General features: G+C 41.3%; 1 protein-coding gene across 5 annotated transcripts in view; it reads left to right on the forward strand.

Moving 5' to 3' along the window:
• Positions 1-26,284, forward strand: part of OCLN (occludin) — a 64,838-nt gene extending 38,554 nt beyond the window's left edge. For all 5 annotated transcript variants that reach the window (XM_084880922.1, XM_084880919.1, XM_084880920.1 and 2 more), the window contains exons 5-9: positions 9,954-10,099; positions 15,783-15,998; positions 17,666-17,837; positions 21,110-21,151; positions 23,383-26,284. In XM_084880922.1, the coding sequence (XP_084737048.1) occupies positions 9,954-10,099; positions 15,783-15,998; positions 17,666-17,837; positions 21,110-21,151; positions 23,383-23,505 (699 nt within the window). In that variant the 3' untranslated portion in view covers positions 23,506-26,284. The remainder of the gene's footprint in view (positions 1-9,953; positions 10,100-15,782; positions 15,999-17,665; positions 17,838-21,109; positions 21,152-23,382) is intronic.
• Positions 26,285-27,172: the final 888 nt, after the last annotated feature.

The raw sequence follows: 27,172 nt of genomic DNA on the forward strand, positions 1-27,172 counted from the left end.
TGGGTCGGCAACTAAGTAATTGCGGATTTTTTAAAGAAAATCAAAGACAATTTTTTCATGGAACTAAATAACTTTATTCTGTAATGTATTGCCCATTTTGATCAATGACCTTTTGCCATCTTTCAGGCAGCATCATAATCCCACGTTCAAAAAACTTCTGGTTTTTATTAGCAAAAAACTGAATCAGGTACGATTTGACATCATCATCATTATTGAAATTTTTACCATTCAAGGAGTTTTGTAAAGATCGAAACAAAAAGTAATCAGATGGTGCAAGGTCAGGACTATATGGTGGATGTGGCAAAACATCCCAACCAAGCTCCAATAATTTTTGCCGAGTAACCAAAGATGTGTGTGGCCTTGCATTGTCATGATGGAATACAACACCTTTTCGATTTGTCAATTCGGGCCGCTTTTCTTCAACTGCATTGTTTAATTTCGTTAGTTGTTCAATGTAGACATCAGAATTGATCGTTCGGTTGGGTGGTAAGAGTTCAAAGTAGACAATTCCTTTGTAATCCCACCAAACTGATAACAAAACCTTCTTTTGATGAATATCAGCTTTTGATGTTGTTTGAGTTGGTTCACCTGGTCTGCTCCACGATCTTTTCCGCTTGATATTGTTGTAAACAACCCATTTTTCATCGCCAGTTATCAGTCGTTTTAAAAATGGATCATTTTCATTACGTTTCTTTAGCAAATCGCAGCTGCTAATGCGTTGCGTTAACTGTGATTCTTTCAGTTCGTGAGGAACCCATGTATCGAGTTTTTGAACATAGCCAAGTTGTTTTAAGTGATTTTCAATGCATGTATGTGATACATGAAGCTTCTCTGCAATCTCACGTGTTGTACTGTGACAGTCTGAATTGATTATTGCTTTGATTAGGGCGTCATCAACTTCAACTGGACGACCAGAGCGTTTTTCATCTTTGCGTGAAAAATCACCAGAACGAAATTTGGCAAACCAATTTTGACACTGCCGTTCTTTTAAGGCTTCGTCACCATAAGCAGCACATAACTTTTTATGAGCTTGCGATGCGTTTTCCCTTTGCGGAAATAAAAAAGCAAAATATGACGAAAATGTTCCTTTTGATTTTCCATTTTTCAACGAACGCAAAACGAAAACTACAAAACAGATCAAAAAACTTTTTTTACTGATTAACAGCTGAATAGCCAACTATCAAATAACAAAATGTGTTTTACATTTGTACTACGTCTGCAAACCTAAAAATTCAACTGAAGCCATATATGTGTGAAACCCGCAATTACTTAGCTGCTGACCCAATATTTTTAGCCCTGGCCAGAGTGGCTCAGTTGGTTGGCCATCATCCTGTGCACCAAAAGGTTGCCAGTTAGATTCCCGGTCAGGGCACGTGCCTGGGTTGCGGGTTAGATCCCCAGAAGGGAGCGTGCAGGAGGCAACCCATTGGTATTTCACTCTCACATTGATGTTTCTCTCTCTCCTCACTTCCTCTCTCTCAAAATTAATTTTTTTTAAATCCTTTAAAAAATATTCTATTTTTAAGTAGGAAATACTTAAAGCTAAGTTTGTTATCTAGGTAGCTCTATTTCTAGAAGTTTCTAAGCCTTTGACATTGTGTCACAACATTTATGCAGCATTGCTCTGAGGATTTACCTGACAAGGTAGGAGCTAGTGAGGATGAGCTGGCTGGGTGTGGAGAAGGGACAGGGCTCCTCATTGTTCTTTGTGGCGATGAAGACTGTCACTTTGTTTATTTAATTGGTTCCTCACGTATAGCTGGGGAAAATACAAGTTCCACCTACAGATTGGCTGATTCTGTAACAATTAAAGGGCTTAGGTCAGTCTGGACCAGCACATATTTTATTAATGCCCAGTACATTTTAGCTAGAGTAGCAATTGTTAGCATTTGCAATGATGAGTGTGAGTACGGGAACTTGGCTAAGAGGACCCAAAAAGTAAGTACATTTAATATTGGTTGCAGTTTAATTTAATTTTCCTCTTACTTGTAAGCTTATAAGCTAGCTACAAGTTCTGATAAGAACTTTTTTTTTCTTTTCTGAAAGGGTATAAGGCAGACCTGAATAACATCTCCTTGTACACAGGATGGGGGAAACAGATAAGGATGGCGTAGATGACTGGGACTGAGCAATGGTGGTAATCAGCATTAGACATCTGAAGAAATTTGAATAGCTTTCATCTGTTGTTGTTAATCCTCACCCAAGCATATTTTTCCCATTGATTTTTAGAGAGAGTAGAAGGGAGGGGGTAGAGAGAGAGACAAAAACATCAATGTGAGAGAGACTATTCAGCCCTAGCCCATGTGGCTCAGCAGCTAGAGTGTCTGTGGGTGCACCGAAGAGGCTCGGTTTGCCTCTCGCACATGTCTGGACTGGGACTGTGGATTGAACCTGCAGCCTAAGTATGTGCCCTTGACTAGAAATCAAAACCGAGTCTCTTCGGTGCACCCACAGACACTCTAGCTGCTGAGCCACATGGGCTAGGGCTGAATAGCTTTTTAATTTTCAGCCACTACAACCATTCTTTAATGTCAAAGCAGCCATTTTACAGGGCTTCTGACTACTGGTGTGCTATATTGGTATACTGTTACCTGTGGCCTCAGATGAGTCAAAATGAAACAAAAGTAGAAGTGTCCTATCTGGCTCTTGACTTTTAGTACCCACCAGCACGGAGTACTGAGGCCCTGTCTGTCGGGCACCCCTGTGAGTGAAAGGGGTGGGAAGGCGAGCAGGCCAGGGCATCCCCGGAGCCGGGGTAAGAGTTGTAATGGAAGATGCAGTAGGAGGGGAGTATGTGGTGAAGTTGGTGATGTCTTTGTGGCTCTCTGAGAGCAGGAATTCCTAGATTTCAAGAACCACTTAGAACTAACGATAGGTGATAGTATAATGGTCCACATGGGGCCGTTGTCTGCCAGTGGTTCTCAAACCTTACAAGCATCAGAATCACCTGGAGGAATGGTTAAAACAGCTTGCTGGGCCCCACCCCAGGATTTCTCATTCAGTAGCTCTGGGATGGTGCCTGGGAGCCTGCATTTCTTTTTTCTTTTTTTCTTTTTTTCTTTCTTTCTTTTTTCTTTTTTTTTTTTAATCTTTATTGTTCATATTATTACAGATATTCCTCTTCTTTCCCCTGCTCCATTGCTCCCCTCCACCAGGTTCCCACCCCACCCTCTGCCCTTTCCCCACCCATCATTGTCCTCATCCATAGGTGCACAGTTTATGTTCAGTCTCTTCCCACATCCCCCTCTCCCCTTTTCCCCGAGAATCGTCAGTTCACTCCCCTTCCATACCTCTGATTCTGCATTTCTATCGAGTTTCCCCAAGTAATGTGGATACTGCGGGTCTGGGGACCGCACTTTGGGAACCCCTGCCCTGCAGAGCCACGCTGCAGTGAGTTAGGGTAGGCACGGGGCCTTTTCCACATCACGGTCACACTGTACAGAGTCCTGGAGGAAATGAGGGGATTGGAACCCCAGATGGTGACTAACCACGGGCTGTGAGAACCAAGGTGTTCCGGGCCCAGTGGCATACTGTTGGGGAGCGCTGGCATAAGATACACGAGTATTAAAATACAGTCTGCACCAGGACTTCCGTTTCTAGAGCAAGGAGGCCTTGAATGTTATCACTCCCTGAGGATAAGGTTTCTCCAGCTCACCCTCTTCCAAAGCTCTGTTAACAATTCATCGACTCCTAGGGAGTTTCAGAATTCATCTTTGTTGTATATGTTAGTATTTCCCCACGGGCGGCATGAACCTCGGTTGGGGACACTGTTTGCTAACTTCTCGGTGCCACCTGATCAGCAGTAAATGAATCAGACGGGGGCTCAGACCTGGTCCACCAGCTCTTCCTTGGTGGGATCAGTGCATCCGGGAACCTGGAACCTCTGCCTTCGGAGGCCCAGCCTGGAGAAAAGTCTGAGGGAACTTTCCAGAGGCAATTTTGAGGCTCTTGTTGGGGGAGCATCTTGTGGGTATAATCTCAGAAAACAGGAAAAACAAGTTGGGCCACGTCCTGGTCTGAAAGTGGACGCAGGTTGTAAAACTGGAGATGGTACTTTGAGATTAAGGGACTCCTCCCTCTGGTGTCTGATCTTTCTCCACTGTAATTACCAAGCAGGCGAGGCCCTTCTGTGGCCCTTCTGTTCCCCTTCTGGGGGGGGGGGGGGGGGGTTGTTCTACACTCAGACCTCAACAAAGGCACCTGGTGACTGGAGCACAGGCTCACAGTCATTTTGTGTCAGAAGCTGCTTTCACTTTTGTCTAAAAGGCAAGGAAGGCTCTTCAGAATGGGTACATCTCATGAGGGTGTGGTGAGGAGCTGAGGCAAAGAGAATGACGCCATTTGTTACAGGGACTAGTCAGTATCCAGACTAGAGAGGCACCCCAAGCCGTATTGAAATTACCGAGGTTGCAGTTTGTTAAGTGAGAAAAGGTGGACTAGGGTTCAAGTCCCGTCTACCACATCACTTTGTGTGTGACCTTGAGCAAATTAATTTAATCGTAGAGGCTCAGTTTCCGCATCTGAAAGTGGAGATAATTGTATCTGCTCGGGCAGTGGTGAGGAGTAGGCGGGTCATAAATACATAACAGGTGAACTTTCCTCTTGTTCTTAGAGGCAGTGACCTGTCAGATTGCTATGTGAGTTGGATGCAGGTGGAGCCTGCCTCTGTTCCCTCCTGTGAACTGAGAATGAACATGGGGAACGGCTGTGAAATCTCCTTTTTGCTTGTATTGATTCCTGATGACATGTGAAGTTGTTTTGCATGGAAAGAAGTGGTTTCCCCAAACTGTGTTTTGCGGGAGAAAAGACTTTCAAAGGGCTCTAGAACATTATTTTTTAAATTAATTCCGTCTGTGACTTAGAAGGGTCAGGGTGGGAGGCTGGGCATGATTCAATAGCCTTCCCACACAGGATTGAGTACATCTGTCTTGGCGCCCGCCCCCTCACCCCCCACCCCTCCCCCAGCCCAGGAAGGCACAATGCTGACAGGGTTGAATAGAGCCACCCCCAATTTTCCCTTTAGCACCCCACAGGGATTTAGGATATTTTCGTGAATTCCCCAAGGAGTGTTAGAGGTGGTTACAAAGGTGTGTCTCTCCCCCCCTCTCCCCCCCCAAGTGGCATAATCAGAACTCTTCTTAGGAGTAGAATTAAATTTTGAATAAAATTTAGTCCTCATAATTACCTCTTGTGAAGACCTTTTGGAATTATTTTATTTGAATTTATTTCACGTTGCCATTTCAGAAACACTCTTGTTCTTCTCTGGGATTGAAATACGTATCTTAGTAAGACTTCCCCTGTGCCTCGCCTGGAGTAGTTGTTCACATTCCTTAAACAAGGTCGGTGTGAGCGCTTGTCCTGATGGAATATAGTCTCCAGAGGCTGAATCAGTTTTGTTTGTGTGTGGGTGTTTTTTTTTATTAAAAAAACAACTTTACATCATTGAGTCTTATGGGCTGGCTAGGTGGGGATCCTATCAATAATAACCATGAAGCTCAGAGGCTGCTTAGGTGTCTTTTCCCTCAGCATGTCTTTCCTTCTGTTGCCTTATCTTTCCCTTCTACAGTCCGTGTGTGGGGTGCGGGTGCCACTAGGACCAGGACTCCTCAGGCAGATCCCAGATAAGGGAAGCTGGCTGGGCCCTGCTGGGTGGATTTCTGCTGCCCGCAGCTCCCCTGCCTCCCCTTCACGCGGGCCTCCTCCCCTCCGCGAGGCCCTGGAGGGAGGGGCCCCGGGTAGCCTCCCAGGCTCCTCTGTGCTTCAGAGCAACAATTGCAGCCTTGGGCTTCTGGAATGATTGGCACTCAGACTTTTCCTCTCAGCACTTAGTTAGAAGCCAAGTCTTTCTTCATTTGTGTTTTTACTTCTGCTTCTGATTGCTCAGAGCTGTCCCAAGGTTACTTGAGGAAAACTGTTCACCATTTGCTGCTTAGAATTAAGCCTAGTTTTTCTCAGGTTCTAAAACTTTAAACAGATTTTATTTATTACAATGATTAAAATGGTGGGGTTTTGTTTGTGTGTGGGTTGTTTTTTATTAAAAAAACAACTTTACATCATTGAGTCTTGTGGGCTGGCTAGGTGGGGATCCTATCAATAATAACCATGAAGCTCAGAAATCTTTTTTGTCCAAATAGGACACACAGGGTGAGGACTCCCTATAGAAATTACTAATTCCTGGTCACTCCACACTGGGGCTTTCCCCTTCCTTCTCCTGTCCTTTCAGGGCATCAGGTTTGTACTCATTTTGCATGGGTACTGTGAGAAAAAGTAGTATTTTTTAGCTTTCCCCCCCCCCCCAGAAAAAGTGAAACATAAAAAGGGAAAAAATGACCTTACTCTTTATTTTATAAATATTATAGAGGCCCAGTGCATGAAATTTGTGCACAGGTAGGGTCCCTAGGCCTGGCTGGCAATCAGAGTTCCCTGCCTCCCCGCTTCCTCATTCCCTCACTCCATCAGTGCCCCACAGTTGCCATTGGTCACCCACCATGTTCCATGGTCTTAGGCGACCCATGTGAAAGGGGTCGAGACCCACAGGTTGAGAACCGCTGTCAGGGTCGCCTCAGACCATCGGAAAACACAAATATTTACATTATGATTCATAATAGTAGCAAAATTACAGTTATGAAGTAGCAACGAAAATAATTTTAAGGTTGGGGGTCACCACAACATGAGGAACTGTATTAAAGGGTCGCAGGCATTAGGAAGGTTGAGAACCACTGTTCTGTACCCTTAAGCTCATTTTAAGGACATGGTCTGCTTTTTATTCTTCTCTGAGTCTTTATTGGGATTTTTTTTAAAAATTAAATTTATTGGGGTGAGCCCTGGCTGGGTGGCTCAGTTGCTGAGAACATCGTCCCAATATACCAAGGTTGCAGGATTGATCCCTGGTCAGGGCATATACAAGAATCAACCAGTGAATGCATAAATAAGTAAAACAACAAATGGATCTTTCTCTCTCAAATCAATAAAAATAATAAATAAAATTTTTTTTGGGGGGGGACATTGATTAATAACAGCGTACAATTCTATAAACATCACCTGTATATTGCATTGTGTGTTTGACATGCTTGGCAGGAGGTTTTTAATGAATTTTCTTTGTAATATTCCAATTTTAGTACATGCTCTGCCAAAACAAACAGTACCTTGGAATTTTTTGTGTGCATACGTATAAAAAAGGTTTGAGTAGCCAAAGACCTGCTGGATGGTAAAGTCAGTAGACAAGTTAGTCCTGTCCTGCTAAGAGACAAAGGTCAGCACAGAGCAGCTCATTTAATGCGGTGTTTGGCTCTACACAATGTAGAGCAGCAGTGAGTTAACCTCTGTGCAGCAAACTCTGGGCTCCTGGTTTGTGCCAGGTACTGTGCTGGGCTTTGGAGACCCAAGAGAAGGCAGGGGACTGCCCCGGGAGAGGTGGTGGGCTGTAGCAGAGGCTTTCCAGCGAGCCCTGCGTTTAGATTCCACGTTGCCATTTTCTAGGCAGAGGCCTCTGGGAAAGTTGTCTGGCACTCTGAACCACAGCTTCCTCGTTTCTGAAAAAGGAATCATAGTATTTACCTCTAAGGCTGTGCTTACTAAATAATGCATGAGTTCAGTGTCTGGCACATGGTAAGCAGGCAGACAATGGTGGCTTTTAGAACAGTCGACTGCCTACTGAAGTTAGAGATACGGGAGCAAGCCGTCCTACTGCGTGCAAACAGTGGTTCCCACAGTGCGTAAGTGCAGTGCTGGGTGGGAGGTCTGTGGGCACAGGTGCTCGAGGAGATGGGAGGACAGATAGGCGCCTCACCCAGCAGGGACACAGGTGGAAGGCCTCCAGGAGGTAGTGGCATTACTACTGCTTGGTCGGGAGCCAAGACTTGAAGCCCAATTAAGGATTAGCTGGCAAAGAAAGGAGGAAGGACATTCCATTCCAGGCAGTAATAAGTCTCTACAGGGACACCCAGGCACCTTTTGTCAAGTTTTGGTTTCTGGTGTGTCAGAGTCCGTAGGAAATCTCCAAGCTTTGAGCCCTCTGCTCAAGTTGTGAAGGGGGAAAGAACCTGGAGGAGTGTGACTTGGGTCGTAAAGAAAAGGAAGCCTTTTTGCACTCTGAAGACTCCAGAATAAGAATAGGCCTTTGTCAGGTCCTGAGGAATTCATGTGGGGAGCCAAGAACGGTTCCCTCCCGCGCCCCCTGCGGTGGGATCTTAGCACACTCCTTGGCAACCCACCCACCGGCTTCCCAGCTGCTGCCAAACTCCACTCCAGGAGGAAATGATTCCATTCTTTTCTGACTCACAGGACTATCAAACAATCAAGGAGACCTCTACGGCCTTGTAGGGGTGGGTAAATAAATATTTCGGCTGTGGCATTGCAGTGATAGGAAAAGAACAAACAGCTCATGTTGTAATGCTGTGCTTAACGGGAAACAAGTCGTCAAGTGTGTGTGTTGCAAGGAAATACCCAGGGAAACAAGACGTCAAGTGGGTGTGTTGCAAGGAAATACACTGTATTGACACTGAGCCCGATTGCAAGGATGCATAATAGCAAAGTAATCCAATGAAACGTTTTCTGTCACATTCAAATACTTACACAATTCTTCGTTTAGATCCAATGGCTTTAATGCCCAAACCCAGCATCTTCCCAGTTTTTACTGTGTTCTTAAAGGCACTGTGCTAAATGTGATACCTTGTCGTGTCACTTAATTGTCAAAACAATTTGATGAAGTAAGAAGCTCCTGCATTTCTCCCAGATGAGCAGACGGAGGCTTTCTAGAATTTGTAGTTGGCAGATCTGGAGTAAGCCCAGATAGTCTGGTGCTATCACCCAGCTAATGTAGTCCTGCCCTACCTAATTTTGAAAAGTTGTTCTTTTTCTTAGAAATAGCTTATGGAGTTTTAAAACTTTATTTACGGGTTGATTTGAGAAAGAGAGAGAGAAACACCTTGAATTGTTGTTCCACTTATTGATGCATTCATTGATTGATTCTTGAATGTGACCAGGGATGGAAACCTGCCATCTTGGCTTATTGGGACAACTAGCCAACTGAGCTATGGCCAGGGCCTATGGAGTTATTTTTAATGTTTTTCCCCCCATGCTTTATTTTATTCCTTTACTTTGAAACTACTCAAAATCTAGCAGTTACTTTTAATCAATTGTGCTAAGCTTTTTAGGTGAAATTTAAAGTGTGTTGGCTCTGCTTCATGAACTCTAACAATGTTGAGAATCTAATTGTCTATGCTTATTATATTTAAAATCTTCTCCCCAAGGTTTGGTGGGAAACCGTTCATGTTAACAAAGCATAATGCCTAATATATATTCCTTCTTAGTACAAATTCACTTATAGGCGAGCAGAGAGGGAAGGAACGATGGGACTGTACTGTACAGGCTATTGGTAGTAGTGCCATTTACGTCGAGGGAGAATACACAAATCTCAAAGAATTATAGCAGAAATCAGTTTGTGCTTCTTAATTTCTTCTGTGGTTTTAGTGGTCCATGTTTAGGGTGAATGGGTTAAGAAAAACAATGTCCTTTGCCCTAGCTAAGAGGTGTTCCAAGTGTGGTCCTTAGAACTTGTTAGAAATGAAAATTCTCACCCTAATGCAGACCTGACCTACATAAAATGGGACTAGTCTTCCTAACATGGGGGAGAGGCAGTTACCAGGGATAATTATTCCACCTAAACACACCAGGATGAGAATTGGTAATTGGTGGTGGTGGGGGGGGGGGGGTTTCTTCTTCTTTGTAATTCGTTCCGGACTTGTTAGACTAGCAATAGCACCTTTATGTGTTTGTAAAAATACTGATTTGACAGCACCAATTACAAGGCAATCATGACAGGGCCAATTACAAGGCAATTAATCGTATTTAATGAGCCCAATAAATACCAGATCACTTTATATGTATTTTTTCTTCCCCCTTTAAATTACAGGCTAACTAATAGCTGTGTCTCTCTGGGGCTGTTTCTTTAGGTGAAGAATGTCTCTGCAGGCACACAAGACATGCCTCCCCCCCCGTCGGACTATGTGGACAGGGTGTACAGTCCCGTGGCCTACTCTTCCAACGGCAAAGTGAATGACAAGAGGCTGTATCCGGAATCATCCTATAAATCAACTCCGTGAGTAGCAGCTTCTTTTGATAGAATGAGTCTAAAACATAAACACTTGCACTTTTATAAATCTGTTACTGTTTTGTACCATTCACCTTAAACAAAAAAATCCAACAGTTTGCATAAAGGCTGGAGACTGATCTTTGCATGGTAGGTGGATGCCGAGGATTACTGGGAGGGTAAGAAAGGTGGGACTGTGCGGCGGGGTTCTCTTCTGAGCGGAAAATGCTTTCCTCCTGATGATTGAAGGGGTAAAGGTGGGTTAGGTTCTTTCACGCTGGGAATATGGTTCTCTGCCCTAGTTCTGGTTTTGAGTTTAGGTGTGGGTATAAGAGCATTCCTGATTGATAGCAAAGCTAAGTGCATTTCTCAGTCTCTCCTTTTGCCTATAATTATTAGAACTCATTTAAAGTGCTGAATAAACACACACAAAAAAAAACAGAAAGCTTAGGCTAGAAATAAATGATAATAATTTACTCAAGGGTCTTAGAGTTTGCAAGCTGGAAACATACTTAGGCAAAAACCTATCATGCATGTGACCAGCTATGCTTCTAAATTAATTGTAAGACCTGCATGGTTACATAGCATTCCCACATGTTGTCCGTTTTCATGAAAACCAAAATATTTTCAAATTCATTTAGATCAACTTAAAAATCTTACTTATTCTTAAGTAAGCCAATACATTCATAAGTCAAACTGAAAAGGGACAAAACAGATCTCTGGTTCCTCTCCCTGGAGGCAGCTGGTATTACCAGTTTCTTTTATATCCTTCCAGAGGTTATTTTTAAGTAAAATATGCTGGCCAAATATGAATATTGGTGTGTTTTTTATTTAAAAAATACTAGCATATTAAATGCCTTGTTAGCACTGTATCTTGGAGAATGTTCACATTGGTATACAAAGAGTTTACTGATCTATTTCATAGCTGCATAATATTCCAGCAGTAACTTCTTTTGTTATTCCCATATCGATGCACAATTGTCCCCCAATGTTTTGAGATTACAAACCGCTGCAGGGAATAAACTTGCACACTTATCACTTTGCACATATGTGAATGTATCTGGAGGAAAAATGTTAAAAGTAGAATTGCTGGACTAAAAGAAATTGCGTACTTCGTTTTGGTAGATGTGGTCAAACTGTATTCCATAATGGTGGTACCAGTTTATACTCCCAACCTACACCCTGGAACTTTTTTGAAGGTCTTGGCAATGCAAATGTGATGATTAATTTTAGAACCCAGAGTGGGAGGAGGGGAATGGTGCTAAGGGATACGAACGTGACAGCGAATCCCACGGCGCAGCACCTGATGTGCGCGGTGGTGATGGAAGAAGAGACTGGCCGCCTCCGGGGAGTAAGAGGAATTGTCGAGTGTTGACTGTGGCGGGTTCAGAGTGCATCGGCCATGGAGGGAGAGGTACACATTGAGTCATAGTCTGTTTTTCCGCGGGCTTCCTGAGGTGCTGAGAGCCCATGAGCAGCTCTCCTCCTTGCTATTTTGGTAGGCAGAGACGATATTAGAATGGGAGCATTGTGTCTGAGGTCCACGGTTCCTCAACACTAAGATTTTCTTCCCCCGAAAGCATAATGTACACTCAGTAAAGGGCACTAATCTTGAGTATACAGACTGATGAATTTTTAAAATATATTTTTATTGATTTTCCACAGAGAGGAAGAGAGAGGGATAGAGAGTTAGAAACATCGATGAGAGAGAATCACCGATCAGCTGCCTCCTGCACACCCCCCACTGGGGATGTGTCCGCACCAAGGTACATGCCCTTGACCGGAATCAAACCCGGGATCCTTCAGTCCGCAGGCTGATGCTCTATCTACTGAGCCAAACTGGTTACAGCCAGACTGATGAATTTTCACAGAAGAACACTGAAGTCATCACTACCGCACCAAGAGAGACGTCTCTAGCACCCCAAAAGGCCCTCTGGAGTCCTTCTGTCATCCCCCGCCCTCCTATTTGGATGCCTATCACCATGGAGTATTTATTTAATGAAATCATAAACATACTCTCGTGTCTGGCTCCTCTTCATCTTAATGTCCTGTGCGTTAGAATTTCAGGGTAGATGGAATTAATCCTGGATTAGGTGACAGCAGAAGGTGGTTGCCTCTTAACCCTTCCTAAGGGCATTGGGAGAGCCCTGTTAGGTACACTCCCTCGTGTCCTGTCCACACCCGAGGTGAATTAACCCTAATAAACCAAGGGAGCTGAGTGTGGACACTACAGAGAACTTTCAAGGCAGGATGACACCCTAGGGCGACAAGTAAGACAGCCCGTTGCTTGGTGATAGCAAATAGGCTGATGGAGTAATCTGTTAGGACTTTGATGCAAGTCGTAGGAATTCACTGGCCCAGGGATGGGTCTGTGTCAGGCGTGGCATATCCAGGGCCCAGAAGATATCAGGGCTCTTGTCGCTACGTTGTCTATATTCTCAGTACAGCTTCCCTTGGAACAGGATGGGTTATCCAAGTTCCCATCAGAAAATTCCTCCTTGGTAGGTGTGGCTCAGTGGATTGGGTGTTGTACTATGCACTGAAAGGTGGCTTGTTCCACTCCCAGTTAGAGCACATGCCCAAGTTTTAGGTTTGATCCCTGTTGCAGGTGCTTGTGGGAGGCAACCAATCAGTGCTTTTCTCTCTCCCTCCCTCCTCTCCTCTCTTTCTCTCCCCTTTCCTCTCTCTCTAAAATCAATAAAAACATATTTTAAAAAAGGACCCCCCCCCCCCAAGCTTGCTTATCAGTCTATTGGAAGGATTCTGATTGTCCCTAACTGGTTTGGCTCAGTGGCTAGAGCGTCAGCCTGTGGACTCAAGGGTTTGATTCCAGTCAAAGGCACGTGTCTTGGTTGCAGCACATAACCAGTAGGGAGTGTTCGGGAGGAAACTGATCGATGTTTCTCTCTCATTGATGTTTCTAACTCTCTATTCCTCTCCCTTCCTCTCTGTAAAAAAAAAAAAATCAATAAAATATACTTTAAAAAATATTCTGATTGACCTTTTGGATCATTGTCATCCCACGGTCAGGAAGATGAAGTTCTGTGATTAGCAAGGATTAGTCATTCCCCCCTCTCCCCCCCCCCCCATTAATGGTGACCATTCTAAACACCATATATAGGGTGTCCCCCAAAAATGTATACGTATATACTGAATAATTAGTCCTTCCAATGAGTTAAATCTGAGAAGTCAAAAAACATCAGTTGACCTATCAGAAAAAAGTGTGTGAACATTTTTTGGGGGACACCAGAAAAACAATGGATATCATTCTGACAGTTGAGACACGGGTATTAATTATGCATTGTTTCTCCCCCATTGATACTGGGTGTCATCAGAAAACAGGACTCATGTGACTGCTTTTAGGTGAGTAATTACCTTGAACACCTGCCATGCGCACAGTCCTGGGCCAGCTGCCCTGGGAATACCAAGTCCAGGCTCTCGTGGAGGTGGCAGACTGACAGGGCGGAAGAAAGTGCACAATGACTACATTGAGAGTCATGGCAAGATAGCAGCAAAGGCATGTGAGGGTGTGTGAGAGAGAATAAAACAATGAGTAAGAAGGAACAACCCAAAAGCTACAAAAGGGGCACTTCCAGACCTGGGAGACTGAGTTGGATACTGAGGAAAGTGTGCTGTTGGTTACTGTTCTGGGTTTTGTGTATTTTGACCTAATCTTACTCGCATCTAAAAATGGGTTAGAAGCCCTAACCGGTTTGGCTCAGTGAATAGAGCGTCAGCCTGTGGACTGAAGGTTCCCAGGTTCGATTCCGGCCAAGGGCATGTACCTTGGTTGTGGGCACATCCCCAGTATGAGGTGTGCAAGAGATGATTGATGTTTCTAGCTCTCTATCCTTCACCCTTCCTCTCTGAAAAAAAAAAATCAATAAAAAAATATATTTTTTAAAAAGTAGGTTGAAGATTATCGAGAGTACACATATTCCCTAGTTCTTAAATTTATATATTCTTTTACTACTAAGCAAATTGTTCTTAGCTTTTATGCTATATTAAGTATGTCACTGTTTAGTATTTTAAAGGGTGTGGGAAGAGGATAGTTGGAAAACTTCCAAGGTAAAGATTTATAATATCAATACTAATAAAAAATTAGGGGAAGCCTGCTTTAATGTTGCCTTTTTTTTTTTTTTAATTTCTCTTGCCCTTTCGTTTCCTTCCCTCCTGGCACTCAGCCTCTCAAAGCCAATGAATGCTAAAAGGTTTTGTTTGTCACCTCAAAGCAAGAAGCATGCATGGCGCCTGGCAATTTTGGCAATGTGTCTAGGAACTTGTTTAATTATTAACTCATGGAGAAAGTCACATTTTCCCTCCCTTTAGAGGTAGCATTCACTTAGCACATAAAGCCATGCTAACCTGAATAAATTTGGAAAGAAAAAATAAATACTACGGCCACCTCCAACTACAAACACATACACACCTTTAGACTTTGACAACAGAGTCAGGCAGTTCTGGGTCACCTAGGAAAGAGAGTAAACCTTGTAGATAACACTCAAGATTACAGTATGGTAAGTTGAAAGAAATAAGTGAAAATCTTCAAACGCCTTTAGTGGCTGGTTTGAACAGCAAGGCTGAGGTTGGGAAGTCTCGGGCGCTTCCCTTGCCTTCCTGTCCTTTCTCTTGCCCTGCTCCGGCTTGGCCACAGGTGAAAGGGAAGCTTTGCGTTTCCGTTACTCAGAAGTGGGATACAGTTGCCATAGCTCTGGGTATTTTATTCCACGTTAGGCTTCAGCTGTAAGCTTGTGGCTGAAACATTATGGGCAGTGAAAAGCCTGATTCAATACTGAACAATTGCATCAGAAAAATAAGTGTAGCCCTAGCCTATTTGACTCAGTGGATAGAGTGTCAGCCTGGGGACTGAAGGGTTCCAGGTTTGATTCCGGCCAAGGGCACATGCCTGGGTTGTGGGCTTGATCCCCAGTAGGGGGCATGCAGCAGGCAACCAATCAATAATTCTCATCATTGATGTTTCTGTCTCCCCCTTTCTCTCTAAAATCAATAAAAATATATTTTAAAAAGAAAAGTGTAATGGTAACTCCTCTGTTCCATTCATTCTATGTGGCTTCAGGATTAACAAAGCAATTTTACAAAAGAAGTCTAAATGAGCCTTTTCATCTGTTACTGTATAAAGCTTTTCAGTTGTTGTTTTTTAATTTTTAGTTTTTTTGAGATGTCTTGAAAAGGAAATTGATATAAAGGAGTCTAAGATTAATACAAAGGCCCATCTCTGTGAGTCAGCTTCCAAAGGTAGAGATGCGTGTGCATCCCTCTTCTCTACTCAGCATGCCACGGAACTCAAAGAGCGTGTGGAAAAGAATCATGGTCATTGTTTTCCTGACAGCCTTTCGTGGAGTAGATCCCCAGCTCAGCTCAAGTCAGGCACGCCTGTCTTCCAGACCAGCCTAAATTAAATGAAAGCTTAGATCCATTTTACTTAAAAGGTTTACAGCTGGGCTCCTCTTACACTGGAACCTTAAATCTTCTCGTGTGTATTAGAGGATCTGACCTGGTGCTACCTTGAATGCAGGATGCCAAGGGGGCCCCTCAGTGTTGAGCATATGAGCCGCTCCAGTGAATGCACCTGCACGCAGATCTCCTAACAGTAACCATTGCTGCTGACAGCGCACTGGCAAAGGCTTGTCTGGTACTCAGTGATCACTGAGAACACATTCCTGTTTATTAGGGTGCCAGAAGTGGTGCAGGAGCTGCCAGTGACTTCCCCGGTGGATGACTTCAGGCAGCCTCATTATGGCAGTGATGGCAACTTTGAGACCCCATCCAAAAGGGCTCCCACAAAGAGAAGGCCGGGAAAGGCGAAGAGGCCGGAGCAAGACCACTATGAGACAGACTACACGACTGGCGGCGAGTCCTGCGATGAGCTGGAGGAGGACTGGATCAGGTACGCGGCGCCTCTTTTGTGGGAACCACCTGCACATTTGACATTGGCATTGGGGAGCTGTTGCATCCTAAACTGGGGTATAATTCCATTCTTGGCCAACCAGGTCTGGAGCTTGGTCTTTTATGTTTTTTTTCTTAGTACTCGTCCGTAATGAAGGTGGACCATGGAGGGGATATGTTTGGCTGTAATCATGTCTTACATGGCCCCCACGCATGGCTGATAAACTTCACCAGGACTCTTACTTTTGTCAATAATGACTCAAGAAAGGCCTTTGAATAAATTACATACACACATAGAGGAACTTCATCTTACTGATTATAAGTTTCCCAGCTTGTGCTGTGGCTCTGCTTTGGCATTTTTAAGCTTCCACGATGACACCAGAGATTCTTTTAAAAGTTTATCCAAAGGATTTTGGAAAACAGTTCTGTAAACAGTTGTTAGCAATTTAGTGTTCTGGCCAAGATTGAGGTTAAGTTCCTTTTGTGTGTGTGTGTCAACAGTTTTGTTATAGGCCATCAATCAGCACCAGCTATACTTGTGTTTGATGTAGCCCTTTTATGCCCAAGTATTATGAGGAATGGGACTCAAATCAGAAACATTGGTGGTGTGAATGGTGATGAATGAAAACATTGCTTCTCAAGGTGTTAGGGATGTGTGGTGTGTGTATGGTTTGAAATCCCCTACACACTAGCGTTTTTCAGACCTCATTTCCCCTCTCTCCTTAAGGGTTTTTTGGCCTAGCTCAGCCATCTACCTGTGAAATATTTGCTTAACTTATATCATAGAAGATTTAAATGAAAACTTTTAGAAATTCTGGATTCTTGAGCAAACCCTTTAATTTATCCTCTCTGCAAAATGAAGGTATTAGGCTGACGTAGGTCTAAAATTTGAAATTCCATATTCCTAAGAAGATCTGTAGTTCTGGGAAACAACTCAGTATTTCCTCCGTGGATTAGGGATGAATAGCATTGCCTGCATGTGTAAAGAACAGCTGCTATATTGAGAGATACAGTGATTCAGAATCTCAGGGCTTTTTTTTTCATAGTTCAATGCATTGCCAGATTATTTGTACAACAAGCATGCATTTTTATACATGGACATTTTAAAGTCTACTTTTATTATCAAAGGACTTAAAATAAGCTATTTCCACTTAGGAAAAACAAGACCAAGATAAAAAATAAACAACAACAAAAAAAAAACACCAACCCATTCCCTAAACAGTCTGAAAACGGTAGGAGATAGCGGAAAACAGCCAGCTGCCAGTGGGCTGCCCTGTCCCCACAATGACCACAACACGCCAGAATCGGGTGCCAGAATACCAATTCTTAGAAGTTAAATATAAGTTGCATTATCGTGTTGTATGTGCAGAATAAGTGAGTTCTTAGAACTTGAACCTTAAATTTCATAAGTTATTTTTAACTTATTTCCCAAAATTATGTAGGAATAGTTTTTATTTTTTTTTTAAAAATACATACAACATGACCAGTGATGTATAAAGTATAGTTCTTCTTAAGAGAACTAGTTGTAGCCCATCTTCCTCTCCCCATCAGCTACAAAAAGAAGAATGCCATTCACCACATCCCATCAGCCCTATTATCTTTGAGGAAGAAACACTGGATTTTATGTCTGCTAAAGGGCATGTAGTAATTTTTTCACTCCATTTTTAGGGAATATCCACCTATCACTTCAGATCAACAAAGACAAGTCTATAAGAGAAGTTTTGACACTGGCCTGCAGGAATACAAGCGCTTACAAGCAGAACTTGATGAGGTCAATAGAGAACTCTCTCGTCTGGATAAGGAATTGGACGATTACAGAGAAGAAAGCGAAGAGTACATGGTAAGTTCAAATATGATAATTATATATTACATATACTATGGGGATCCAGTATCCTTTATACTGATGTTAATACAAAATTTGTTAGTAATTATAAAACTGTAATTTCATTGAAGAATAATTGAAATTGAATCTTGGATGCAAGCCTTTCCAAATTGAAGAGTATACTAATACTAATTTAGTTAAGAATTACAAAGCAATAGTCTACATATATTATCCCTTCCTCTTTAAAAGAAATTAACTATAGCACTTTTTCTGTTTATACATCCAGTTCATTCTTTATGTAAAGAATTCAAACAATACAGAATTGCCTAAATTCCTTAATTTCCACCACCTGTTTATCACCAAAATATGGGTTGTTAAATACCCCTCCCTGTAGAAGTGCACCTACACACACGCAGTCTTTGATAAGGAATCATCTATGTTTTACCTATCTCTCTCCTGTATTTTTACTCAAAAATAGTTTATAGTTTGTTTCTTCATCGGTCACCTGGCAGAGGTAGTATTTATCTATGTAAAGTTACTTCTTCCGTTGGAATGCCCCTTTCCATAACATACAATTGACCACACTTTAAGAAATGGAGACTAATGCTCCAGCTCTCCAAAGGAGGTGTACCTACACAAATTATTCGGAAGTCTTCTGCATGGGAAATGGGTCACTTCTCCCATTTTTAAACTTTATTTAGTCCGTCACTTTTCAGTAAGGGTTTGTGGATATCTTATTTATACATTTGGCTCAGTGGATAGAGCTTTGGCCTATGGACTGAAAGGTCCCTGGTTTGATTCCAGTCAAGGGCATGTACCTGAGTTAGGCACATCCCCAGTAGGAAGTGTGCAGGAGGCAGCTGATTGATGGCTCTCTCTCATTGAAGTTTCTAACTCTCTAACCCTTTCCCTTCCTCTCTGTTGAAAAAAAAAATCAATAAAATATATATTTTTTAAAAACGACAACCTGTGGTACATTTACACAATGAAATATTATGCTGCTGTAAAAAGGAAGGATCTTGCCCTACCTGGTTTGGCTCAATGGATAACTGTGTACTGAAGGGTCCTGGGTTCGATTCTGGTCAAGGGCACATGCCTGAGTTGCAGGCTTGATCCCCAGTAGTGGATGTGCAGGAGGCAGTCAATCAATAAGTCAGTCAGAGGAAGTTAAATATCACATGATCTTGCTCATTTGTGGATTATAATGAACAACATAAACTGATGAACAAAAACAGATCCAGAGACAGAGAAGCATCGATCAGATGGTTCCCTCAGAGGGAAGGCAGGGGAAGGTACAGGTCTTGTATATCATGTCATCTGCGAATAATGACAATTTTACTTTTCCAATTTGGATGCTTTTTCTTTCTTCTTCTTCTCTGATTGCTATGGCTGGCACTTCCAGACTATATCAATCAGGAATGGTGAAAGTGGGCATCCCTGTCTTTTCCTGTTCTTTGGGGAAATGGTTTTAGCTTTTGCCCATTGAGTATGATGTCAGCTGTGGGTTTATCATATATGGTTGAGGTATGATCCCTCTATTTCCACTTTGCTGAGAGTTTTTATCAAGAAAGGGTGTTGGATTTTGTCAAATGCTTTTTCTGCATCAATTTTTTAATTTTTATTTTTTTAATATATTTTATTGATTTTTTACAGAGAGGAAGGGAGAGAGATAGAAACGTCAATGAGAGAGAAACATCAACCAGCCACCTCCTGCACACCCCCTACCAGGGATGTGCCTGCAACCAATGTACATTCCCTTGACCGGAATCGAACCTGGGACCTTTCAGTCCACAGACCGACGCTCTACCACTGAGCCAATCCGGCTTTGGTGGTGTATGATCTTTCTAATGTAATCCTGGATCCGATTTGCTAGGAATTTGTTGAGGATTTTAGCATCTGTGTTCATCAGGGATATTGGCCTGTAATTCTCTTTTCTTTGTAGTGTCTTTATCTGGTTTTGGAATTAGGGTAATGCTGGCTTCATAGAAAGAGCTTGGAAGTGTGCCTTCCTCTTGAATTTTTTGGATTAGTCTTGAATTTTTTAGTTCTTTGAATGTTTGGTAAAACTCCCCTGTAAAGCCATCCAGACCAGAGCTTTTGTTTGCTGGAAGATTTTTTTATTACTACTTCAATTTATTGGTAGTTACCAGCCTATTCAAGTTTTTTTTTTTTTTTTCCTTCCCCAGTGTGTTTTGGAAGCTTGTATTTTTCTAAGAATATGTCCATTTCATTTAGTTTGTCCAGTTTGTTGGAGTAGAGTTGTTTGTATTGTAGTATGTTTTTACAATCCTTTGTATTTCTGTGGGGTTAGTTGTTACTTCACCTCTTTCATTTCTGATTTTGTTTATTTGGGTCCTCTCTCTGTGTTTTTTGGTGAGCCTGGCTGCGGTTCATCAATATTGTTTATCCTTTCAAAGAGCCAGCTCTTAGTTTTATTGGTCTTTTGATTTTTGGTCTCTTCTTTTATTGCTTTTGTCTGGTGTTATAGTGTTGTCATAAACTTTCATCAATTCATTAAACAGTATTGATCATTATTATGCCCTAATGTAGAAGTATGGAAGTTAGGTAAATAAAATCCTGTGTCAGCCCTCAAAGAATTCATATCCAAGAGAGAAACTTGATAGCTAAACAACCTAGACAATGTGACTAATGTCATACTCATGTTATATGTAGAAAGTACTATAAATAACTGCTGAGAGAAGGAATTAGATCTGCTGAAGGCCTAAAGAGTTTAGGAGAAGCTTCACTGAGAGGTAACTATTATAGATTCTTTAGGCAAAATAAGGGATGGGTATATGAGTACAGCTTTAGGGAGAACATGATAGAAATCTGGAAGCATTAACATGATTAATTGTTTAATTTGTAATTAAAAGGAATTGCAAATGATGAATGCTAAAACTGAATAGTTAGGAGACTAGATCAGTAGAGAGGTTAATGGGGAGCTCTGACAACTTGTATAACACTATATGACATGACGGAACAGTGCTTTATAAGAGACCTCTCTGGTGTCAGCGTAGCACATGGACTGGCATCAGGAAAGATGAGAGGCAGCAAAACAGTTACCTGCCTATGTGAATGGAATGTAAGAACTAAGAAATATATCAAAAGTTTCTCTTCACCAGCTTCCTCAGGCCTCCTGCTGACCATAATAGTTTTAAGAGCTTTAAAATGTCATTATTTTAATTTCCTGTATTTTTTGCATCTTTAGCTTCAAATTATAGCATCAGTGATGTTATTTTTGAACATAGAAATGCCCATTAAACATATTCTCTTGTGTTTCTCATTAATAGGCTGCTGCTGATGAATACAATAGATTGAAGCAAGTTAAGGGAGTAAGTATCCCAGTTTGTAAGATTCTCTGAGGAATAATTTTTCTGTTGCATGTTTTTCTTTTAACCTTTAGAATACCTTGTCACGCATGTACTGATTATAGACAGAAGGCCCAATAGTTGCCAGATAAACTATAACTGAGAAGTTGGAACCTCAGTTTAAGTTGTTTGGATCTATCACCAATACTGATTTTTAAAAACTTTTTTAAAGGTTGAAGTATACATACATACAAGTGCACATCATAAATGTACAAGTTGGTAAATTTTCACAAAGCAACCACATACCTTTGTACCTGGCACTCAGATCAAGAAATTTCCTTGTAACACTGAGAATGCCCTTCTGTACTTCCTTACAATTTTTGCTCTCTCCAGAGGTAACCACCATTCTCACCTCTAACATCGTAGATTAATATTGCCTGTTTTGAACTTCATATAAATGGAACCATAAAAAAAATGGAACCATGTATGTGTGATTTCTCTCCAAAAAACTATTGATTGATTTGAGAGAGAGAGAGAGAGAGAGAGAGAGAGAGAGAGAGAGAGAGAGAGAGGGAGAGAAATATTTATTTTTCCATTTATTTATGCATTCATTGGTTGCTTTTTGTATGTGCCCTGACCCAGGACTGAATCTGCAACCTTGGCATACAGGGATGATGCTCTAACCCAGTGGTTGGCAAACCATGACTCAAGAGCCACATGTGGCTCTTTGGCCCCTTGAGTGTGGCTCTTCCACAAAATACCACAGCCTTGGCGAGTCTGTTTTGAAGAATTGGCATTAGAAGAAGTTTAAGTTTAAAAAATTTGGCTCTCAAAAGAAATTTCAATCGTTGTACTGTTGATATTTGGCTCTGTTGACTAATGAGTTTGCCGACCACTGGTCTAGTGGTAAATACCTGAAATTCTACCTCAGACAAAGCACTTCTCATGAAGCTAAAACAAGTAGCTCTGGGTGCAAAAATAAGATAATATTTTTAATTGGCTGTGAGGATCAGTTGTGTCTATGATGGGAGAACTTCTGTGCTGAAGACACCCTTGTGAGACAAGCCTTGCTTCAATGGGGCTTTGGTGCTCACCAAGTCTGCCCCCTGAGTGTGTCCCTTATGGATCTGAGGAGTTGTAATCTGGATGGTCCTACTCTGACCCCTGGGTACACTGGCCCTTGGATCTCCAAGGAGGTGCTAATTTAGCCTCTGCTTGAGGCCACCCAGCAGGAGCTATGGAGAAATCTGCAGATTCCTCTTCTTTGTTTGGGGTTTGGAGGTGCCCAGATGAGGCCCAGCTGTGAAGCAATGCAAGCTGCTGTGGATGTCCTTGGGCCTTCTTTTGGATGTTCTGGGTCTCTCTGATCTAGCTGCAGTTTGTAAGGTAATTTTAGATTGCAAAGGGTCAGGCCATTCATATGCAAAAGCCTCTGCACACAGCGTGGGTGGAGTGGGGTCTCAGGGAATTAACAGGGCAGAGCAAACAGCTATGGCTGATCCTCAGTCCTGCCCAAAGAGGTCCCCAGGTTTTCAGGTCCCGCGGTAATCGGTAATTGCTGCAAGCACCTCTGAGAGGAAGCTGTCCTTGAGTTCCATCTGATGCCAGACAGTCCAGTTTCTCCCCATATGAGTCTGGATCCCCAGAGTCTTGCCCGGAACTGGAGTTCAGAGGAGTCAGGAGTTTGTGTCTCCCTCCCGACTGCAAAAGACAACAGCATCCTCAGTTGCCAGCCCTTTCCACACGCATGCCTCCGTACCTCTGCACTTTATTTCCGCAGCTCCTCTGAGTCGTGTGCTTTTCTCTTCCCTTCTAGTTGTAGAATTTCCACTCAGCCAGTCTTTCTGTGGTTCTGGATGATGTCCGTTTTGTCTTTTAGTTGTAGTTTTGAAGTGGTTGTGTGAGGCAGCAAGTTCAGGTGTTTATTTATGCTGCCATATTGGTTTTTCCCGGTTTTGGGTTGTGGTTTTTTTTTGTTTGTTTGTTTTTTTGGTCACTTTACAAATCGTTAGAAATTCAAGTATCGTTTTAAAAACTCAGGTTAGAAGATGTTGTTCAGCAAAGAGCATCAACTGCCTCTCTGGTTTGAGATAGTGCCTGGTGCCTTACATAACATGTTACATCATTTAACACACCCAACAATTCTGGTGACTAATAGTCCCCTTTTTTTAGTTGACCTTGCCTTCCCAGCAGCTACACATAACTCATTTTTATTTTGTTAAATTTACCTGGTTCATATTTTTTTTCCTTTTCAGTCTGCAGATTACAAAAATAAGAGGAATTATTGCAAGCAGTTGAAGAGCAAGTTGTCCCACATCAAGAAGATGGTTGGAGATTATGACAGAGGGAAAACAGAAAGCAAATTCCAGATTGTTTGAGTGATTGAAAAGTGTCTGACATCTCTGCAGTGGTGTCAGCATGCAAAATGACTTTGGACTCTAACCAGAGAGGCCAAATCTTTGTGGTCATGACAAAGTTTTGGTAGCTTTAATATCACTGGTATTGAAGCATTTTATAAATAGCTTTTGATAATCAACTGGACTGAACACTCCAATTAAGGATTTAATGCTGTCAACATTGGTTCTGATATTAAGAACCGTTGTTTGAAGTTTTTAAACCTTTCAGGAAGGTTGCTGAGTGTACTGTGCATGAACTTTCACGCCCTAGGCAGTCATGTCTTAGTGCCTCAATTGTTCCAATAGGTAATCTCATTGAATCCTCCCAGAATCCTCCCTTCACATAACTGTTATTTATAATCATTCCTTTTCATATAAGGAAACTGGGTCCCTGCAATGAAGTGAAACCACTTGTTTCCTAGTTTGCAGTTTTGGTTAAGTCTGTTTTATGACTCCATTAATAAAGTCCCTAACCGTTCATATCTACTGATACTACATTCTACCAACTTCCCTATTGATTTTTTTTTTCTGTGTGTAAATGGTTAAAAGAACTTTTTATTATTTTATGTTATCTTGGTAATAAAGACCATATAAAAGTAACAACTTGTGAAATTTAAAGATTGTAAATATATATTTACTTTTTAAAAATCAAAATTTAAAACCACTGGCTAGAATTTTATTGTGTATATTTTAAAATACTTTTTAATCTTTTATGGTTTACATGCCTTTTTTTTTTTTTTAAACCATCTAGGCGCTTCATTATATCAGAGTACCTAATTACATTTATAATTCAGTTGTGTCTTGAAATGTATCTTACAGGAATTTTCAAGTTCTGTACATATCTTATAAGATATTAAACCAGGTGTTTTCTTTCTATAATAGACCTGTTTGATGTCATTAGTGCTGTTAATTTTAAGCTTTGCTAAACTACACTCAGCAATTATACGTGTTATTGTTTTAAACTCCTTTGGGTGTTATGCTGGTTGTTTGTTTCCCAATCTGTTAATAAGGAAGCCAATTCATTTGCTCTAAAATCTCAGCACTTCCTTTTCATTCAGATTTTTACTAGTAAAGTAAAACTAGCTGATAATACTGGGCATGTCACTAGCCAAGTTGATTGTGATTATCCCTCCAATTTAGAACTATGTTTTTGTGGAAATATTTTGAATCTGTAAATTGATCATCAGTCTGCAATTCAAACATTCAAGTTTGTCAACGTACCTATAGAGATTTATTTAAAAAATTTTAATATTGACATTATTGCAGAGTCCCCCTCCCCACCCTTTGCCCACCTCCGCCCTCCCCGGCCTCCTTCTTCTTGGCCTTTACCAAATTACTGTCCATGTCCATGGGGTATGCATATATGAGATTTTTAAAGGAGTTTATTTGAGCCAAATGTTTTGACAATATGTTAGGAAGCAAGATCTCAAATGCTCCAAGAATTATACTTTTGCAGTTTCTTTTGTGTATTTGGAAATAAGGAAGATTACATGAAGATTGGAGAAAGCAAGATAGGGATTGTATTATAAGAAAAATGATGTGCTCTCTTGAGGGTGGTTATGCCTCAGAGGAGTCTGAAAAAGAGGAATGCTCTGGTATTTTAAAGGTATGTTAACCTAGAAGCACAAGACAATGGACAGGGCAAAGGTAAACCTTTTACTGAAGAAGCTATATGCTTGGGGTGTGACTACCACCATAATCAGCACAGGAATTTATGATCAGCCTTGGACTTTTCAGATTTATCACAGAGCCCCATTTCATCAAGTATGTCCTTTTTTATATACCAGTCTGAATCATTTTCCAAAGATAAACTTTTTTTTTAAATTATTGATTTTTAGAGAAAGAGAGAACCATCAACTCGTTGCTCCGTCCATTCATGCACTTATTGGTTGCTTCTTGTTTGTGCCCTGACCAGGGTCAAACCTACAACCTTTACATATCGGGACAACGCTCTCACCAACTGTCTTGCCTGCCAGGGCCCAAAGATAAACTTTTAAGTAATGTTTCCATTATAACACCAATTCATTTGTTCAAATTGAAGAAATTCTTAATTTCCCAGGTGCTTTACATACTTTTGAGTAAAGATAATAGTCTATGCTTTTCATACCTTTTGGATTCACATCAAATGGTAAGGACTCTCTTGAGCCACTTAACTGATTTCTATGTGTGCTAAAATCTCAACTTTGTGCTTGGAAGTCAATGTAATCATTAGTTCACGAAGTCAAGCTTGCCAGTGTTTTTACAAAACCAATTCAGCTGAATACAGAAAATCAAATAGCCTAAGTTTGCATTGTAAAATTGTGCCATAAAATTGGACTTTAAAATACAAAAACAAAATCGTTTTTCAAATGTGGTACTTACTAAAGACCACTTCATGAGCCAGGATTGGGGCATTTCTGATGGGATTGACATTAACTAGTTGGATATAACTTTGAAAAGGCACTCAAGCAGTTCCTAGTCTGAAAAGGAAGAGGTTTAGATTTGATTTCTGAGGTCTCATCTCCGTGATTCTTATGTCTGCATTCTAATATATATACATATATATATATATATATGAATTTGTTCAAGGTTTTGTTGTGAAAGCATGTGGTCTATTTGATAAAGGTTCACTGCGTAAGATTTCCTTACATGTGTGTTTTGTATTAAAAGTAGATGAGATCAACATTTTTATTTCTTTATTTTGAAAAATTTAAAGGAATATAGGAAACTATAAACATTACCTGTACCCATCACCCAGAAATAAAAGGTGTTAGTTTTGTCACTTATGCTTTGTATTTTTAACTCAGTATTTATAGTAAAAGTTACATTCTATATACGCGCATACATACACAGAATATTTAATTTCTTACAACAGTTCCATCGATTTGGAACCATTTCTCATTTTACCGTAATGATCTGATGGATTCATTGGTCCATTGTCACATTCTATCAAGTGACTAAACTAGAAATCTTTTTTAAAAAAATATATTTTATTGATTTTTTTTACAGAGAGGAAGAGAGAGGAATAGAGTTAGAAACATCAATGAGAGAGAAACATCGATCAGCTGCCTCTTGCACACCCTCCACTGGGGATGTGCCTGCAACCAGGGTACATGCCCTTGTCGGAATTGAACCCGGGACCTTTCAGTCCGCCGGCTGATGCTCTATCCACTGAGCCAAATGGGTTTTGGCTAAACTAGGAATCTTTGATTATGAGGTTCTACTCCCACTCTAGCTTGATTTTCTTAATAAATTAATAGGTTGGATAAGGTGGAGTTGCTCTGTCCTTTTTCATTTTCAGTGCATTTTAAATACTTATAATAATGTGAAATACTTTCATATAAATATCTGAGTTTCTATAATGACATGAATGGGGGGTATGCATGTATTAAAGGGTCAGGGTAGAATTCTTTAGTCATGGTTCCAGGGATCTTAGATTCAGTTGGCTGGGGAGGGGATGGGGGAGTTCCCTAACATAAACACACTCGTCATTTTCCAGCCTTGGGTTTGGAAGTATCCCAAGTGGACATTTTAAAGGCTCAGCCATAGAAATAAGAATTCAAACTCAATCTCCTGGAAGCTCATGGTTCTGCTTACACTCACCATATAACTCTTGTATGAAAGCACAAATAAATTAGATGGAAGATGATCTCACCTCTCCTCCTGTGTT

This window comes from Pipistrellus hanaki (genome assembly GCF_964339955.1).
Source record: "Pipistrellus hanaki genome assembly, chromosome: 4".
Classification (NCBI taxonomy): Eukaryota; Metazoa; Chordata; class Mammalia; order Chiroptera; family Vespertilionidae; genus Pipistrellus; species Pipistrellus hanaki.